General features: G+C 34.5%; 3 protein-coding genes across 4 annotated transcripts; 1 reads left to right on the top strand and 2 right to left on the bottom strand.

Annotated features, from left to right (window-relative positions):
- Nucleotides 1-143: 143 nt before the first annotated feature.
- On the bottom strand, nucleotides 144-2324 carry LOC104776353 (methyl-CpG-binding domain-containing protein 8-like). Of its 2 annotated transcripts, XM_010500401.2 has the most exons (3): nucleotides 1784-2318; nucleotides 1135-1712; nucleotides 144-780 (listed from the first exon to the last, which is right to left on the bottom strand). In XM_010500401.2, exons 1-3 carry the CDS (start codon nucleotides 1847-1849, stop codon nucleotides 327-329), a joined length of 1098 nt encoding a protein of 365 aa, XP_010498703.2. In that variant the 5' UTR covers nucleotides 1850-2318; the 3' UTR covers nucleotides 144-326. The 2 variants fall into 2 exon arrangements, with proteins under 2 accessions (XP_010498703.2, XP_010498702.2); XM_010500400.2 differs by having other exon boundaries at nucleotides 1135-2324.
- Nucleotides 2325-5289: 2965 nt separating this feature from the next.
- Nucleotides 5290-8700, top strand: LOC104776355 (uncharacterized). The gene is made up of 6 exons (XM_087501546.1): nucleotides 5290-5829; nucleotides 5917-6040; nucleotides 6456-6573; nucleotides 7031-7064; nucleotides 7406-7697; nucleotides 8324-8700. Exons 1-6 carry the CDS (start codon nucleotides 5644-5646, stop codon nucleotides 8425-8427), a joined length of 858 nt encoding a protein of 285 aa, XP_087357672.1. The 5' UTR covers nucleotides 5290-5643; the 3' UTR covers nucleotides 8428-8700.
- Nucleotides 8701-15369: 6669 nt separating this feature from the next.
- Nucleotides 15370-18144, bottom strand: LOC104776356 (UDP-glycosyltransferase 85A2). The gene is made up of 2 exons (XM_010500404.3): nucleotides 17286-18144; nucleotides 15370-16462 (listed from the first exon to the last, which is right to left on the bottom strand). Exons 1-2 carry the CDS (start codon nucleotides 17800-17802, stop codon nucleotides 15525-15527), a joined length of 1455 nt encoding a protein of 484 aa, XP_010498706.1. The 5' UTR covers nucleotides 17803-18144; the 3' UTR covers nucleotides 15370-15524.
- Between the last annotated feature and the right edge of the window lie 1336 nt (nucleotides 18145-19480).

Genomic DNA, 19480 nt, shown 5'->3' on the forward strand with positions numbered 1-19480 from the left:
CCTCTTCCAAATCCAGCTTCCAGAATTCTGAAAATCTGTATCCCAGAATAGTCTTCCTCTAAACTATTTTCATGTCAGCGCAATTACAAAATCAATCAGATTTATCTGTTAATTAAACTATAAGCTCGGTGACGTGAAAAGACTTGAGAAAAAATTTGGTTTCTGCCATTTTGTTTTGTACATTTGACCTTTTCAAATCCTATATGTATCCTGTAGTTTTAGCTAAAAGCCTAAAACATGCTTTAGTTTTTTGCATGAAAAATAAAATCTGAACTATAATGATGGGAAAACAATTTGTTCCAGATAAACGAACTGGTCACAGAAACTCAGTGGATTTGTGAGCTGAAATACTGGTGATGCTCCTTAGCTTTCGACATTGTTTCTTGATCTTTTGGGTTCGATAGAGCTGCCAAATTCTCCATGTTATCATCATCGTTGTCGTCTCCATTTAGAAAATCTGCATTATTATTATCTTTGTCCACCAGACTGGTTTTCACTGGATCTGCTACATCGCCATTTTCTACACCTTTCGCTTCTTCAAAAACATCACCACCAACTGTTCTTCCGATCTCGAGGCTCTGGTTTGTTATAGAGTTTGGAACAGGCAAGCCAATGGTATCAGAGTTACATAGTAAAGATTTGTTAGCCATCACTGGTTGTTGTCCTAGAGTTTTGTTGTCGGATTGCAAAGAATTGAGCCAGTTCCTGCTTCCGGATACAAGAAGAGATTGCAGATACGTGGAGACTTCCTTGCAGGTTTCAAACTGTTGCCCATCAGGACTGTATAATCATAAGAAAGAAAAGAGAAATTTTTTATAATCATGAACTAAGCAGCTAGAATCCTAGAACGGCAAAGAATACACACACGATACGCAATTCCACTAGCACCCCCTTAAGCCTTGTAAACATATTTTATCATGTTCAAGAAGATAAAAAGTAAACAAGAGGGATAATAAATCAAAAGTCTAGCAGCAGAACTGAAACACTATTATATACCACCAAACTCGGTTTCTGACTATCAAACACTATGCTATATTTTCAGGTCTATCTCATAATCCAACTACGAACAGAGACATGATAAACAGAACCAATGAAGGCAACTAAGGCAACGGTAGGCTGAAAACATTATAATACCTTACGTATCTGCGACAAGCCAGCAACAAATTGCTACCTTTCCTTTTGATATAGAGCATAAGTTTCCATCCTTTAGGCAAGTATCCCCCAAAATCACAAGCTCTCACAACTTTCTTCTTCTTCCCTATATTCACCCATTCACCATTCAATTGTTCCAAGAAACCTAAGATCTCTTCCTTTGTCTTCAACCCAACAGTGATCCTCCTGAGCTCTTCTTCATATGGATCCTCTAATACATTAGCCAATGCTGAAAGATCAACCATTGTACCTTCTCTGTTCTCCAAGTTCACTAACTCCTCCTTATCCAATGCAGATACATCCACCATTGTTGTACCTTCTCTGTTCTCCAAGTTCACTGCTGGCTGATTGAAACCATCTCTATTCTTTGGAGGACGACCTCTCTTTCTCTTGGCTGGATTGCAAAGAATTGAGCCGGTTCCTACATATCTACTCTCCATTCCTAAATTGATATCTACAGATGCTTCACCCGTTAAATCCAAAACCTCCGTCTCTTCGCTAGGGTTACGAATCCTCCGCGGCCGTCCTCGTTTCCTCTTGATTTCATTCGCGGAGGTTCCCTGAATCAGAATGTTCTGAACCGAATCAGGATTTGGTCTCTGATAAACATAGCTGTTATAATGGATCTGACCTTCGTTATCTTCGAGTTCTTCCTCCCCTTCGTCTTCTTCCTCTTTACTCTGAATCGAATCGACATTAAACAGAGATCTGAGTAGCGACGCGAATTGCGACTGTTCTTCACGGGAGGAATCGTCTCTTTGACGTTGCGGAGACGGAGGTTCCGGTGGTTGAGGGTGGCGCCCAAGACGGAGACGGAGAAATGTCTGTTTCCGGCTACCGGCGGACTCGTTGAAGACGGAGCGATCGATCTTTGGTGTCAAATCGTCGTCTCCACCGGCGGAAGCAGCGAGAGATGCTGAAGAGGACGGAGAGAGATAAGAACAGTGAGAGAGAGCGCGAAGTTCAGACTGCGACAAGAGACGCGTATCGATTAACGGTAAAGATTCGGCTGATAAACGGTTACCAGCACCACCGTCTCCGTCGTCCATAGAGGTCGCCGCCGTGGAACACGTAAGACTCAAAACGGCGGAATCAAAAAGACGGTTTCGAAAATTCCGATAACTTCAAAGCCTTCTTCTTCCTTCTCTTTTGCTTTTTTAATTCTCGCTCTTAGCTTTTCGGTTCGGTTTATATCTAATTTTCAGTTTAAACCGGTTATACCAAAACCGCTTTTAATTTTTACCAATACCGAGATTACTGTCTCAAAATTGTTGTATATTTGATTATTTAATCAAATTTAGAAACAAAACTCCAATACTTTTATATCGACTGTATAACTACATTCCAATTATAAATGTTGACACTAGAGAATTGATTTTCAAAGTTTATAAAATTGTAATTTTGCCGGTTGATGGTAATCGAGTAAACCATATTAAAATTATCAAGTATCAACAATGCTATTGCATACAACAGGTCCGTCCATATGCAACGACTTGGTCGTGGTATCTTCTCGCTCATGCTCTGATTAGCAATTTCTCTAACCACCAAAATCACTAGTAAAACTCCAATTAGTAATCATTATTTAAATAATATTTAGTTTTACTAATTGGATTTTAATATTATTTTGATGAAGAAATAGAGATTTATAGAGACATTCTTAGGAAGATAGATAGTTGATAAAGTTGGAGAAGTCCAATATCCAAAAATCATTGTAATTTTTTAATATTGATCTATTCAAATTTTTAATATAAAAATTAGGATGGGAGTTTTAAACTTTATTTACAATAAATCATTAATAAATATTGTAATCAAATAAAAATATTAACAAAAAAATATAAATATATTTGTTTAAGGGCTTTTTGGGTCGATCTAAGTCCGATCGAGCTAAGTCCGAAAAACTCTATAGTCCGAATGGACTGAGCCCGAAAAATCTAGTTTTTTCTAAACATATATATTTAAGCCCGAATCAGATATATTTCAGGGTCGGACTAGATCTGCTCTAAAGAGAAGTAAATAAGATGGGTGTGAATAGTTGTAGCGGTCAAAGCGGACAAATCTATCAGCAGATTAGACAACATTTTATTTACCATTCATCAAATACAGTCCGCAGTAGTACGATCTAAAAATAATATAAACAAAATTGTTGCGAACCAACTGCGAGTTGTTTTTATATACAGAAAGAGTTGATTCGTAGTGGTATATTGTCCGCTCTATTTTTGGGGCAAACTAAACTACTGACGGATTTATTCTCCATGACTGCTGTCACTATTCATACCCTAGATAATGGAAAGTAAAGAACGACAGAAGGAGAATTACACGTGGAAGGATCTGCCAGTTCACGGATTCTCTTCTGTTTCTTCTTTAAACTCAACTCCAGCAGTTTTTTTTTTTCTTCTCTTTTTCTATTCTTATTTTTTTTATTACCAAACAAATAATATCTGTATTGGCTGAATGAAAATGTTGTCATTTACCAACATTTTCAGGTAAATTTCTCTTTAATATCTGCTACTTTTCTAGCGCCATGATTCACATTACTTTTAACAAAACCAGATGAAGACCAATGTAAACGTAAGTTTGATCAGGCAAATGCCAATACTTTTCTTTTTTGTATGGTCAACTACACAGTTATTCATTCTGATGTTGCTCAATATATATATGTATACATAACGATACTTAAAAAATGCGTACGGGAGTGAGATATAGTAGATGATAGTGGAGTTTAATAATAGAAAAAAAGAGGGATATAAAGAGGGATGGTCGTTATTGGGTGCGTGCATGCGTGCGGTAGACTATGTAAAAGCTGTTTCTCTGCTCATTTCATCGTGTCATCTTCTCAGAATCTCAATTCTTTTGCCCTCCACTTTCACATATATTGCTCCTTTATTACAACTACATTTACAACTACATTGTCTATAGGCTTATCCAACTCTTCTTACTATATGTTCACACGAACGTTTTATGCATGTAGCATGCAAAGAAAATATATTTCTTTGATATATAGTTAGTTCCGAAAAAATCCATTTCTTTGATATATAGTTAGTTCCGAAAAAATCCATATATATAATTTTATCATATATTATATATAGCTTGTCAAACCTCTAACTTCATATCTAAGTATTTCAATATTGAATTCAAAAAGGATCAAAAGGTAGAAATGTGTAGTTGATTCGTATCAAATGCTCCATTAAATCTTATGCTTGACACTAATTAAAAGTTTAAAACAATTGGATGGGAATTTCTATGATTTTTTATAGCTACTCACTTGTAATATATCAATATATTTCTGTCTTTTATAGTCTAATATTAATAGTCAATATCGTAAATGGGGATGAGAAATCTCTACAGGGATATATATATATATATATATATATATATATATATACTGAAACTTCAAAACTATCTTTTCACCAATTTTTACTTTTTATGGCTTGGTGGATATAACAATGGACTTCCACTAATCATAAAAAGTCATAACAAATCCGATCGGCATAATCATCGTCATTAGAATTTATCTAATCATTGATACACATAGTACTTACTTTTTATTTGGCTAGTTATAATTCAGAAGTAAATTTTAAATCTATATCAAAAATGGAAAATACACCAATTTAAAATTTTAAGGGTTTAGAATTTGATTATGTGGGGGTCCGGGTTAAGAATATGTATATGTAATTAGTTTGTGGAGTTTATGTTTAATTTTCAGGGTTAAATGTTTAGTTTGAAGGGTTTATGGTTAAGATTTAGTCTATTAATTTCTAGTTTAAAAACATATAAGACAACCTACTTTTTTAATCTTTGTATAATTAGATCTAGACTTTTAATTGTGAATGCTAATATATCGACTATTACTTTCCACTAAACCACAAACCAACTTTTAGTTATGGGTATTCGAGTGACGTCCTATGCAAATTAATTATATCGAAACTGCATGGTATGCAGTATGCTAAATCATTCGCAGACCTTAACCATCTACGGAATTGTGTTGCTGATCTTACGACTTTTTGAAATATATTATTCTTCTGGACTCAGAAAACATTAAAGAAGGTATTTTAATGGAGGAGGGAAAAAAGTTGTGGAAGAGCTATAGTGTTAAAACCTGGCAAGTTATATTAGACAGCGAAGACATACTCAGTGCTTGCCTTGTCACTCTTCTTACAAAACCCCAAATAAAATCTTACATTAACTCTCGCCAAGTCACATTGTCTCTCTATCTCTAAACGGGACCGTTTAAGAGTTGCAAATTGCAACCAATAAAATAAAAAAATAAAGAGAGCAAATTATGAAAAAGTCGTTTATTCAGAGGCATTTGACGATATAAAGGAGCTAACTTTCCCTCATTTACAATCTTTTCTTTCTTGGCTCATGTTTTAATTAGACAGACCCCCATTTTCATATAATTCATTCATTTAATTTTATTCAATTTGTTATCGGTGTATATCATTCATAACAACCATCATCATCAACAAATCAAGAAACAGTTTACAAAAATATATGTCTAATACGAGCTATTACCGATCACCGTTTGGAGACACGACTCACACCAAAGTGTTCGTGGGAGGTTTAGCATGGGAGACTCCGACCGATGAAATGCGCCGTCACTTTGATCAGTTCGGTGAGATTCTTGAAGCCGTCATCATCACCGATAAGACTACCGGAAAATCTAAAGGCTACGGTTTCGTAAGTTCTTTATCCATATATCTCCACCATTTTAATTCTTTCTTTGTTCTCGACCCCGACCACGTCATCATATCCATGGTCCTCCAGGTCACGTTTCGAGAGCCGGACTCCGCGACTAGAGCGGTCGCTGATCCCAACCCTGTGATCGATGGACGAAAGGCCAATTGCAATATTGCGTCTTTTGGACGGCCACGACCATCGACGCCTCGAGGTTCGTTAACTCAATTTACTTTTCTTTGAATGTGAATTTTGATGATCATCTCATCGGTCTATTTCTTTTTGTATAAAATATTTCTTACCCATTTGGCTGAACCTTCTCTTTTTTTTGGCAACATATGGCTAAATAGATTATTTAATTTGATGGGATTGTTTTGAGAAGATTTAAAAACTAATACGATGATGAATATGATTCTATTTTATGTTTTCAAAACGTAAATTCATCAGTTTTTAATCTCATATTGGAGATATCGGTCAATTTCTTTGTATTTGAATACATAAAAATGGGATTACTTATGTGATATGCAAACAAGAAAAAAATGCTACATTGTTTGATAATGTTATTAGCAATGTAATAATTTTTTATTTTCTTTTCAAATAAAACTTTTATTTATTCATTGATGGCATAGGGCGAGGCCAAGGAGGAAGCCCTGGTCAATATCAAGGCGGTGGACAATCAGGCTATACTGGGATGGCTGCTCCGCTGCAGCAGGCTGCGACTGCCCAACTTATGTATCCGTCGTATGGGTAAGCAAGAATGATTTGTAACTAAAAATTAATGGGTTTATATATTTAACCCGAAGGGTGTAAAGAAATTTATAAATTTTGCATAGACAAGGAAATGGTCCAATGCGATAGAAATGGTAAGAGGCAGAAGATGATATTTAATGCTTCAATTTGCGCAAGTTGGAGTCAGCCAGTAAATATCATGTTCATAATATATATACTTTTATCAATATACTAGTTAGCTAGTTGTCCCTATAAAAAGCATATTATGTAATGAAGATTAGTCGGACCATCATCGCAACAATAATAGTGAAATATGTCAATGTCATGTATGTATATAAAGAGTACATTTGTGTCTCGATGAGTTTTGCATGCACTAAATTTGTCGAGGTAAAATAATTAACTAGAATTGTTTTCGGTATTTTGGTGAATATATAGAACTAATTGGTTTAGCATCATTTAATTCTCTTGTTTTCAGGTACACCTACAATTCTGAATATGGGTACCACCAAGTCAGTCCCTCTCTCTATCCCCTCTCATTCTCTCTCTTTCTCCATATGACATACATAGTACATATACAATTACAGACACATGCAATGGTATATATATATATATATATATATATATCTACTAGGAAAATGTGGTATCTTTCTAGCGGCTATGAATGTACCTAGAAAACTTGCTTAGATTGACAAAATGAGTAGGGAAATCGTATGTTCAGGTCTTAGAAGAAATGTAGAGTAAATCAAAAGTAATAAATTATGGACTTAAGATTATCATGAATGTATTTGATCACTTTGGTGATATATTAATTGATATATAATATGTTCAGTTCTGAATTATTTACATGCAGGCGCTATACAACTCACAGCTCCAACAGGCTCAATACTATCAACAGCAAATGTACGGAGGAGGAGCAACGTCACCATCATCATCCAACATCATGCCTTCCCCTTACTACTACCTCCAAGCTCCAAGCCCTAGACCATATCCTCATCATCATCAACACTACCAGTATCATCATCATCAACAACAGCAACAACGTTTACCCTCTGCTTCTTCTTACCTAATCTACCCATCCAATGTCGAAGCTCCCACTTCCTCTAATGCCCCTACTTCCCAAGGCCCACTATCTTCTTCCACGGGTAAGTCTTACTGATTTTGTTTTCCTTCCAATTATGTTTCAACGTTGTATTTTCTCAAACGATGTTTAACCACCATGCATGTTCCAATGTGCAATAACATTCATCATCATAACAACATATATATCCCACGACCATTAAGTACTAAAATAATACGTTTTGTAAAAACAAGAGCTAGTGAGATGTATATCAATATATAGTACGGAAGATTATATGAAATACCAAAAAGAGTGAATGATTCGGCACATGGGACATATATAATTTCGTCATGTCCATGTGAACTGAGCTGTCTAATTTTTTTTTCCTCACCCCTGTCTATCCTCCATCATGGGTCATGCATGTTTATATACATGTATGTATTATAAACCAATAGTGTTTGCATGTGAGTTCTGTCACCCTTCTTGTTTTTTTTTTCTTTTTAAAAAAGTTCTGTCACCTTTTATATATTATTGATTCTCAAGATCTAGTCACACAACTCAGAAGGGACCACTCTCTAGACTCTATTTAAGCAATTATCCAAGCTTATTTGCAGAGGGGCCACCAAACAAATAAGTTCTATGTGCGGATTGACTATTTTGTTATATTTTTATGTCTAAAAAGTTTTTACGTTATGTTCTATTTTACTTCAGAATCACACGCACCACAACAAGTCTCAGAAGGAGGAGAACACGATCCAACGGATGCACCTGAAAGTACAACAACGAACAACAGAGAGTTAACGTCATCTTCATGATCAACTCCAACTCCAACTCCAACTCCAACTCCAACTTCAACTTGGACAATCTTGACATTTTTTCCTTCTCTTTCTCTTCATCCAATCAGAGAAAAAGAAGCTAATTCACTTTTATTACTTTTCTCAACCAAATTCATAACTTAGCATGACTGCCAAAATAAAGATGGCTCTATGTCTCGACTCTTGTCATGTTCCTTTTCTTCTCCCTAACGGAATAATATAATATGTCGACTTTGATATTCTTTAATATAATAAATTCGACTATTTTAAAAATCTTACATTGTACTTATAAACTAGACTATATGTCTAATTGATAGCATGTAGAAAAAACTAGTTTAGACCCACGCTATGCGGTGTGATACTTTTTGTAACTATTTTTAGATATATCAAATTATTGAAAAAAGTATATTTTTTTTGAAATTGGATTAATTATAAAAACAATGGTTTATCTAATATTAAGATATAAAAATGCACTAATAAAATAAAAAATAGAGAAATCTCAAATAGCCTAACTAAACCTAATGTATGTTCTTATTTTTTATTTACCTTTTGTGAGAGATAGATTAGTGTAGTTTGAATTTGTGGTGTTTTTTTTTTGTAGTTTATACAAATTTAACCACATAATTGTTATATAATATTTTTTGTTGTTATAAAAGTTATTATTTGTAAAAGTACATAGACATATTTTTACTTTAGTCTCGTTTTGTGTATTATCTAATATTATTAGGGGCATTTGTAAAAATACCATTTTTCAATACCCTTTTGCAAAAATACTTTCCCTTATTGTCTATTTTTAATAATACATTTTTTTAATATACAAAATGACTAAATTATATACTCTAGACTTTAAATACTAAATCATACTCCTTAAAAATATACCCTAAGGTAAAATAGAGAACCCACACCTAAAAAAGAATCAACAAGTCAATTTAACACATTGTAATTATGCAAAAGAGGACAAAAATGAAAATGACCAAAAAAATGATATTTTTGAGAAGGAGTATCTATAAAAGGGTATTACTAACATTTTATCATATTATTATACTTATGTTGAATAGCATAGCAATTAGGTTGATTGTCAAAGTAATTTTTAAGTCGCTGATAAAACCTTCAATTCTGGAACTTAAATATTGTTCAATTTATCATTAGTTGGTGTTCTTATATATAAAATCACTATCAACACTAATCTCAAACTTTATTTTATTTACTTGTTGTGGGAGATATATTAGTGTAGCTTGATTTGATGGTGTATTATTTAGTAGTTTATACAAATTTAATCACATAATTTTTATATAGTTTTTTTTTGTTATGAGAGAAGTTATTTATTTCTTTTTTTGTTCTTTTTTTAAATCTAATTGTTTTGTTTTGTTTGATAATAATTCCATGTAAGTCAATATACACATACATAGTTTTACTTTAGTTTAGTTTTGTGTTATTCATGGTTAATCTTAATTTATATTCTATTTGTATTATATTTATTATTTTATTTGTATTATATTTATATTTGACTAATATTATACTTTACTAATATGATACTTATGTTGAATTTATTTTATTATTATACTTAACATTAGTATATTTTTAAAAGTTATAAATGATTTATTAATTTATTTTAAATTTAAGCTATAATTTTAAACCTTTGTTTTGGAAAATATTGATACGACATACAATGATTAATTTACTTAGTTGATATTATTCTATTTTTGAAAATTGTAAATGATTTACTAATTTAGTTTAAATTTAGGTTATAAATTTAAACATTTCTTTCCAAAATTATTGATGATGTTTATTATTTCTTATAATTTAATTGGTTACAGAATTTAAATGATGTGTTAGTTCCTAAAAATCTAAATATGCTGATGTGGAACAAGAATAATTATTATTGACTCAGAGATATGAGTTGTATTAATGAAATTTTTTTATTGGTAAACAAATAAGCTGATGTGTCAGCTTCATATTTCACCAAATTGCTGATGTGTAAGCATTGGAGAGAAACATATTGTGTTTTTATTGTATTGATAACTAGGTAACAACCCGCACATAGTGCGGTATAAAATAATTATTAAATGTTTTTACGTAATTTTTATTCACAAAATCTATTATATTTATCGGTACTTGAAATCTAAAATTCAATTGTGTAGTATATATTAAATATATATATATATATTTTTTGTATAATAATTAATATTTAACCTGTGAGAATTATTGTAATATCAATCTTGTATTATCATATCATAAGAACAAATAGTTTTTAAAATTTATTTTAAAGATTTTATGAAAATGTAATTAAAGGATATAATTAAGTTAGAAAGAGAATGTAAAAATTTAATTTTAGGTATTAATTATATTTTTGAAAAAATACAATGGCATATACATGTAAATAGTATAAAAAACTGATGACAAATAAAGGAAATAGTGTATAGAGCTCTGCAAATGCGACACATCAACATTTTGTGGGAGAATGCTATCTTTTAATATATAAGGGATACTCAAGCAGATAATAAAACCATTTAAAAAAATAAAAAAGGTATTTTTGCTGGCAAAATGTAAAGTTACTGTATTTGAACCTTCAGCTGTTTCTTATAAACTTAATTTGCTGATTATTGTATATTTGTTTTTGTAGAAAAAAAACATATATAGACAGATTCCACACTTTGAACAAAAAGGAAGACAGATTTCGCCGTATATGTCACTGGTTTCATACATCAAAAAAAAGGATGTTTAAAAATTAATGTGAAATAGTGAACTACTATAAATATTAATTAATGTGCGATTGATAATTAAAACACAAATTTTAATTTTACGTATATATTATTATATTCACTTATTCAGTTACTTTGTCAAATACTCCATAAGATTGATGATTAAAATAGAAACTATTTCAACGTACTTTGTTACTACTTAAGAATTAAGATCATTTTATAGCACTCGTCTCCCGAGACAATTGTTTCCGAGTGACAAACTTTTCCATAGGAGAGAATGGGCGTACCTAACATATTGGGTTGTATGTTTAAACATGTCAATCTTCGCCACGCTGATTTTTTGTTTTTTTTAACAAACAAATGATTCCATTCAATTAAATAGAGCCATTACAAGGAGAGGGATAAAGTATCCCTAAGTTTAAGACACTACAAGCATAGACTTTCCCCAAAATCATAAACATAACTAAAGAAATATAGAACATCAGGCAAGGGTCCATGAGAACTATGAAAAAAATGCAATTAAGCAGTTGGAGACATGTGGGATCATGGTTACAAGATTGGACATCATCGATGAGATCGAGAGATGACAGATAGGTCACGGTCAAAAGACATTGTGCCGTTAGAAGGAGAAACAGAGCCAAAGAACTCACCAGGGTGAGGATCAGTATTAGGGTCGAAATAGTGGCAATGATTCGGGGGCTAAGGGCCCGGGTGATGGTTGATAAGATGATGGTGGTTTGAACTGCAGCTAGCATCAGGATTCGACAAGAATAAGTGCAAAGCCATACCATACCAGGTGGTCCCTTTCTGCCATGGAAATGGTGATCAAGAATACCACACAAGGTTAGTAAAAGGTGAGACACTAACGAGTAATATATAGACCTGAGCTTCGGGCAAGAGGATGGTTGCAGGGTATTGGGTTTAGAGACAATCGCCGAAGAAGCTAAGAACAGGTGCAAAGGATAAGTGGGAAGCCAAGACAAAACAGGTGGATCCTCTCTGTCATGATAATGGTGATCAAGAATTCCACACAGGTTTTGTAGTTGGAAAAACACGGACAAGAGAAAAACAGACCTGAGCTTCAGGAACGGGAAAGGTTTCTGGGGTTGAAGGACACCTTGGTAAGTCTGGGATCCAATCAATAAAAACACAAGTAGAGCAATAACCATGGTTCCAACTAGGCCTGGGCATTTGGGTGTTCGGGTCGGATTCAGGTTCGGGTAATTTGGGGTCGGGTTTTTCGGGTTTACTAATATAGGATCCGAACAGGTGTTCATATAATTTTGGGTCGGGGTCAGGTTCAGTTGCTATCGGGTTCGGGTTATTTCGGTATTGACTTTAAGAAACCTGTAATGTATCCAAAGTACCCACAAAAACCTGAAATGTACCCACAAAATCCAAAAATCTGATCGACTTCTAGTTGCCTATGAACGGAGAACCCAAAAATGAAGCTAACAACGGACTTAGGTTTTGGGGATCCAGTTTGAGGGTTTTGGTTTATAAAACCAAAAGATTCTTGAAATCGGACAAAATCTGGCAAGTTCGACATAGTTATGATTTTTTAGGAAAATTCACAAGGATTCGAAGAGGGAGAAATAAGGCAAAGTGGCAAACGGTTTGATGAAATCAAATCATATGTGATAATGTTAGGGATATTGTATATAATTGTTCTCGGGTAATAAACAGAGATCTTCGGTTCCTCGGGTTCGGGTCGGGTAATACCCGATACCTGTGGTTATTTGAAAACGAAAACCTATTGGTTATTTAGAGAGAATCGGGTCGGGGTCAGGTTTGGGTATTTCAGGTCGGGGTCAGGTTCGGGTATTTCAGGTCGGGGTCAGGTTCGGGTATTTCGGGTCGGTTTATTTGCCCAGGCATAGTTCCAACATAACCTTTGTACAACCAAGACAACCTAGCTAAAAGGGTTCTCTGATGCAGTCTTCGGACACCGAGAGTAGCTAAGCAAACTAGGGACACTCGAAAGTATAACATGGGGTTAGACAGAAGGAACCTAGGCTTTTGGAGGTTGGGCAAGATCGTATGTAAGGCTGATAGGTCGACATAGTTCATCCACCAAAGAGATGTTGTGGATGATTGAATACAATGATGTTCACAGCGACTGACCAAGGAGAGTGAAGGAGGCTTCCTCGTCTCCGGTAAAAGCCGATACAAATCTACCAAGCTCATGGGTTGACTTGTGATTAAGGCGGTGGTCCTGAATCGGAGAAAAATCATGTCTCTGGAGATTTCCTCACTATATGTCGTTTCCGTCTTTGCCTGCCAAGGCTCAGGTGACATTGGGAAAGATAGTGCTACAAAGGTGATTGCCATTCCGGATCTAGAAATAAGAGGATAAAGGAACTTGGTTACCGCCAGCAGTGAGGCTGAGTCGTGGTTGCAGAAAGGAGAGTTTAACAGTCTCCTCCGCCCTCTGAGATTGGTGTTGTGCAAGCCTTTGCCTGGATCTGAATGATTATTAGGGGATTGAGTAGATTGCAAAAGGAGACTCAAAAAGGAAAAAAAGAATTGAAAAGGAGAACAACAGAAACAAAGAGAAAAATAGACAGGATCTAAGGTCGTGGTGCCCCGACGCCGGCGAGTAAGAGCCCCACCGGCGTCGGAGGAAATTGGAGATAGCGACGCCGCAATACTCTGGTTTGGGAGAGAACTAGGGTTTTTGGATTCAACTATTACCTGTTTCGTATAGTTTGCTAAAAAATCGCCACGCTGATTATGTCCAAACTTTTTACGGTTTTACCTACCATCTCAAAAGTAAGGACAACGTTGCGTCCTCCGGCAAGAGCGACTTCTCATTGCACAAGAAATGTGTTCTCTTCTGAGATTGGTGTTGTGCAAGCCTTTGCCTGGATCTGAATGATTATTAGGGGATTGAGTAGATTGCAAAAGGAGACTCAAAAAGGAAAAAAAGAATTGAAAAGGAGAACAACAGAAACAAAGAGAAAAATAGACAGGATCTAAGGTCGTGGTGCCCCGACGCCGGCGAGTAAGAGCCCCACCGGCGTCGGAGGAAATTGGAGATAGCGACGCCACAATACTCTGGTTTGGGAGAGAACTAGGGTTTTTGGATTCAACTATTACCTGTTTCGTATAGTTTGCTAAAAAATCGCCACGCTGATTATGTCCAAACTTTTTACGGTTTTACCTACCATCTCAAAAGTAAGGACAACGTTGCGTCCTCCGGCAAGAGCGACTTCTCATTGCACAAGAAATGTGTTCTCTTATAAATATGAATACGATATTTTTATTTTGTTATTCATATTAGCAAATACGTACGTGAAGGTTATATTAGTGGTGGCTGTATAGCTATTTTAGTATTTTGAAAAAAAAAACTTATAATGCAAAAGTACTTATTTTGATTCCATAGCAATTGACACTGGATACAGACAGTACAAACAAACACTAATTATATAAGGGTTTATTGGCAAAACAGTAAGTTTTCAAAACATTATTATTTATTATTAAACAATCAGTTTACTATTCAAGATAGCAAATACCCCAATTTCACTATTTTTTTTGCACTCATCACTGTTATGCATCCAAATTGACAAAAAGAACATTGTTAATTTGGAGTTTTAGTATCGAGCCAATCCAAGCATTCCATCTCCTCTCTCCACAAATTTAATCCCAACCGTCCTATGTCACTAGCCTCATCGATTTCATAGACCGGGAGATAAAAAAGATTGCATAGACAGGATAACATCATGCTCGAGATTATCAAACGTGTTAAGAATGATCGCACTTGCATGTTTGGACGACCGCTAATCCTCTCGAATGAGGAAATTGAGCATTATGTTGTCAGGATTTGTGGTACGGAACTAGGGATGTCCTTTGGCAGACCCACATTGGTCGGGAGTGGTGCAAGTACACCAGATAGAAATATAAAACTGTTTTATTAGCCCAGTGTATCAACAAATCAGTACCAATCACCGACTCGATGATATCATAGAGGTCCGTAAAAACAACCCATAGTGGAAAATTGGAAATTGTAGAGAAAATTGAGAAATATTAGTACGTAGTACCTCTATGCAACCAAGGTCCGTAAATAACTGTAGAGAAAAATATTTTTTTTCTTCGTTTTGTTTGCATTTAACCATTTTGATATTTATAATGTAAACGTACTACGTACTACTCACTTGGTCACTTTGACATACTTTTTTTGATTTAATCGCAACATTAACGTTGTTGCGGAATAAAAGAAAACGGATTGCACACGCGTACATTTTAGAAATGTCTATCCAAATTGCTAATTTAGGATATCACCACGGACGATTGACAAATATTAAAACAAATACTCGAAGAGTATATATGCATACATACATATTTAATATTTTTAAAATCATTTTATGTTAATATAACATTGTCTCCTTGTAGTCGCTACTCCTTTAAAAGAACCTTGCTCACAAACGTATCAAAATTCACAACCGAAGAACCATGTTTATGCTCCGTCGCTTCTTTCGCCAAGCGCCGCCACTGTTGGGCCTTCTCTCTCATTTTCTTTCCCTTCTCTCCATCCATCAACTCTCTAACCACTGCCTCAACCTCCTCTCTCTTCACATCTCCGCCAATCTCAATCCCAACCTCCCATTCGTCACAAGAAAACTTACAATTTGTTTGTTGCTCTGCAAAAAATGGCCAACACACCATTGGAACTCCGCCACATAAACTTTCCAACGTCGAGTTCCACCCACAATGCGTCAAGAAACCACCAATGGCTGGGTGGGAAAGGACTTGTTCTTGAGGACACCAACTTGCCAACATCCTCCTGTCTTCCGTCTCCGTTAAAAACTCATGTGGAACCATTGCTTCATCCCCGGCTACTAAATCTGGCCGGATCACCCACAAAAACTCTTTCCCCGTTGCGGCCAGACCCCATGCAAACTCCGCAAGCTGTTTTGCATTCAACACTGTTATGCTCCCGAAGTTAACGTAAACAACACTGTTTCGAGCTTTTGTATCTAGCCAATCCAGACACTCCGCCTCTTCTCTCCACAGGTTCGATCCCATCCGTCCGAGCTCACTATCCTCACCGATCTCTTGTTTCTCTAGTAAATGGAGCGGTCCAATAGAGTAAACCGGAGGTATAATAGACTGCATAGATTGAATGACGTCATGCTCGAGATCATCGAATGTGTTGAGAATGATAGCTGAAGCGCGTTTGGTTCGCTCAGTCTCGCGGATAAGAAAGTTGGGCATGATGTCGTCAGGATTAGCAGTTCGAATGAAGCTAGGGATGTCTTTTAGTCGTAGGTTCTTCATCACTGGTATCCAATCTATTTCCGTGTCTAAGTATTCCTTGGTCAAGTAACTCTCATCTGCCAAATCCACCACCACAATGTTAGTTTTAAACACAATACGTTTCTTAATTCAAAGAACCGTATTTAGATACAAAGCATTTACATTTATAGTGTATAAAGATCAGAGTCAGCAAAATATTATTATAGGTCAACAATGTCAGACAATGATACAGAGTTTACTTTTCATATGTCAAAAAACAAAAGAAAAGAAGAGTTTACTTTCTCTTTGGCTTTTAAAATTTTATTTTAAATTATCTAGTTATAAATTTATTTTTTCCCAATTATCATTTTTTAGCTGTCGTTGTTGGAGTTATCCTAGCTAACTTGAAGTTATCTATAAACAATTTAAAACAAAAATTTAGTAGGGAACCACCATATACGACTATTATGTTTCGCAATCATCGTGATTTTTCAGTGCCTCAAATAGGGCAAATCGAAAAATTAAAAAAGATATGATTTTGTTTTTTTTTTGGGTTTGACGCTGACGCTGACGCTGTATAAAGTTGAACCCAAATTTGCATAGGTTTTTTTTGTCTTGTTTCAATGCATGTATCAAGTTATATCAATTGTGGTCCTCTTTTTTGGAGTATACATAATTAAAGTATGGTTGGGGAATCTCTAAGGCCCTCTTTTTTGGTAAAATACGAAAACCTATAATAATCCAATTACGAAATCACATGGATAAAAGCTAGCTATAACAACTTGTTCACCGTGACTAATCTGATTCGTGTGTATTTCGCGTAAACTACACTGATGATCTCGTGGTTTCTAGTTTCAGCGTTAAACTTAATATTATATAACACGGATATAGAAAATAATAATAATACATAAGCGTACTGACCTTTTAGCGGTGCTAATCCCTTCTCGATGAAACGATAGTAGTTTAGATAAGCCAGGAAGCCACAAGCACTGGTTGTCCAGAAAAGAACCTCCGGGATACCAAGCTCCTCCGCAGCGTCAAGTGTAAAGCTCATACAACCATCGGATAAGATACAGCTCACCGGAGGAACATCATCGTTGGCGTTAATCTGCCGGAGAAGCTCCTTGAACGGAGCGAGACAGTGCTTCGCCGTGGACTCGCAAAGGGAAGGGATGTCCTGAGTGACGTCCACATCAGTCTCCGGTAGACCGTCAGGGATGGACTCAAACCGGAAAGAAGCAAGCCCGTCGACGGCTTTAGGCCCACGGGACCGGAGGAGACGGTTGTGGTTGTAGACGGTGTTGACGAAGGTGACGTGGAAGCCTTTAGCGTAGAGTAGTTTAGCCATTTTCATCATAGGGTTGATGTGGCCTTGAGCCGGATAAGGCACGCAAACTACGTGTGGCTTTTGTACGTTGGGAACGACATGATATCCCATTTTCTTGCTCTCTTGATGTAGTGCTGAATGATTTCTTTAGGCTTATAACTTATAAGGACTCCGTTTTATAGAAGGGTTGCTTGAGTATGTGTCGGCGCGACCTTATTTCTTTAGCACGTGGGAACTGACGAATGATGTGCCTCACATGCGAATATTTCCCGTACTAGGCATGAGCGCTCTCGAGGTCCAAGTTGTGTAGTTTATGTGTAAACTACTAAAATTTATAAGCTTAACAAAATATAATATTGATTAGTCTAAAAGTGAGTTCACGATGTGTATGTGAAATAATAGTCAAAACTAGTGGCCCAATAATCAAAGTCAATGCTAAATCTCGTTTTTTTTTTGTTTCCATCTTCATATATTTATATTGTAAAAAAAGATAGAGCATCCAGCTAGATAACATACAACCAAACTTTTTTTTTTTTGAAAAAGAAAAAATTAACATACAACCAAACTTACGCAGACACACTGGAAAAACTGGAAAGATGAGCGAAGAAGGATCATGTTGCAATTCACCCAAGGACAATAAGTTTTTGTCACCAAACGCGATACTACTTTTCAAAATCGAAAAAGTCTACTTTCACTAGCTAAGCACAAGAACAAAGAAATGTTACAAACTTTGACTATTTTTTTTCTAACATTTTGAATAACAAATATTTGTTTTCAAATAAATTGTATTGAAAGTTAAAGTTAATCCCACATTTATATCTGTTAAATAAATTTTGAAAAATTTCCAAAAAAAAGTGTTAATTTTTTGTTTTCTATTAGTTTATTTATTTATTTCTGTTTGATAGACATGTTCATTTCAGATATTAGCTAAATTCAATTTTTAAACTCTCATTAATTTGGGTAAGGGAAAGAAAATGGTGGACTTAGAAAATTTTATTTTTTCAGTTATTTTAAGAAAAATAAAAATATTAAGAGAAATAAAAAGCAAATTTAGATATTTTCATTAATTTTATAAAAGTTATCTAAACGGGAATAGGGGAAATACTTGTATTCTATGAAATGTTTTACAAGATATTTTATTTGGATAAAATAATTATTTTCAAATAAATATATATTTAATCGAGACGAAAAGTTTTTAACATATATGAAACGAAACAAGTTTTTAATTCCAAAATAGACAGATTTACTTCCTATATTGTATCTTTTGTTAATTACATAATTTAACACGTACGTCTAATATATGATACTTTCTTTAGACGAACAATTACAATTTTATATTTAAAAATGTACATTTTTATCTGCTAATGATTAATTTAAAATTACTAATTTCTAATTCGAAAAATAATAGCAGACACGAATATAAAATACTAATATTAACTAGGAAATAGCAGAGGGTCAATGTTTTTTCCAAATATTATAATATAGTAAAAAAGTTATTTTGTTTGAGATAGACACTATTTATTTTAGTATTATACTTATTTGGTAAATCTTCATATATCTTTTTGAATACTAATTATTTTAAAATATTATAATATTTTATTTGTTTGATATATTATAGTTTTATATTGTTTGTTTGTTGAATTTGCATCACTATTTTATGAAATATTTTAAAGTAGAAATTAAAATATTGTAGTTGTGAGCAAATAAAATTTATTAATATATCAACAAAAAAAACTTTGTTTTACCAACCAGCCGATATGAAATATTAAATCACACATTTTTGTTCTGA

Source organism: Camelina sativa, chromosome 3, assembly GCF_030686135.1.
Source record: "Camelina sativa cultivar CO46 ecotype springtype chromosome 3, ASM3068613v1".
Taxonomy (NCBI): domain Eukaryota; kingdom Viridiplantae; phylum Streptophyta; class Magnoliopsida; order Brassicales; family Brassicaceae; genus Camelina; species Camelina sativa.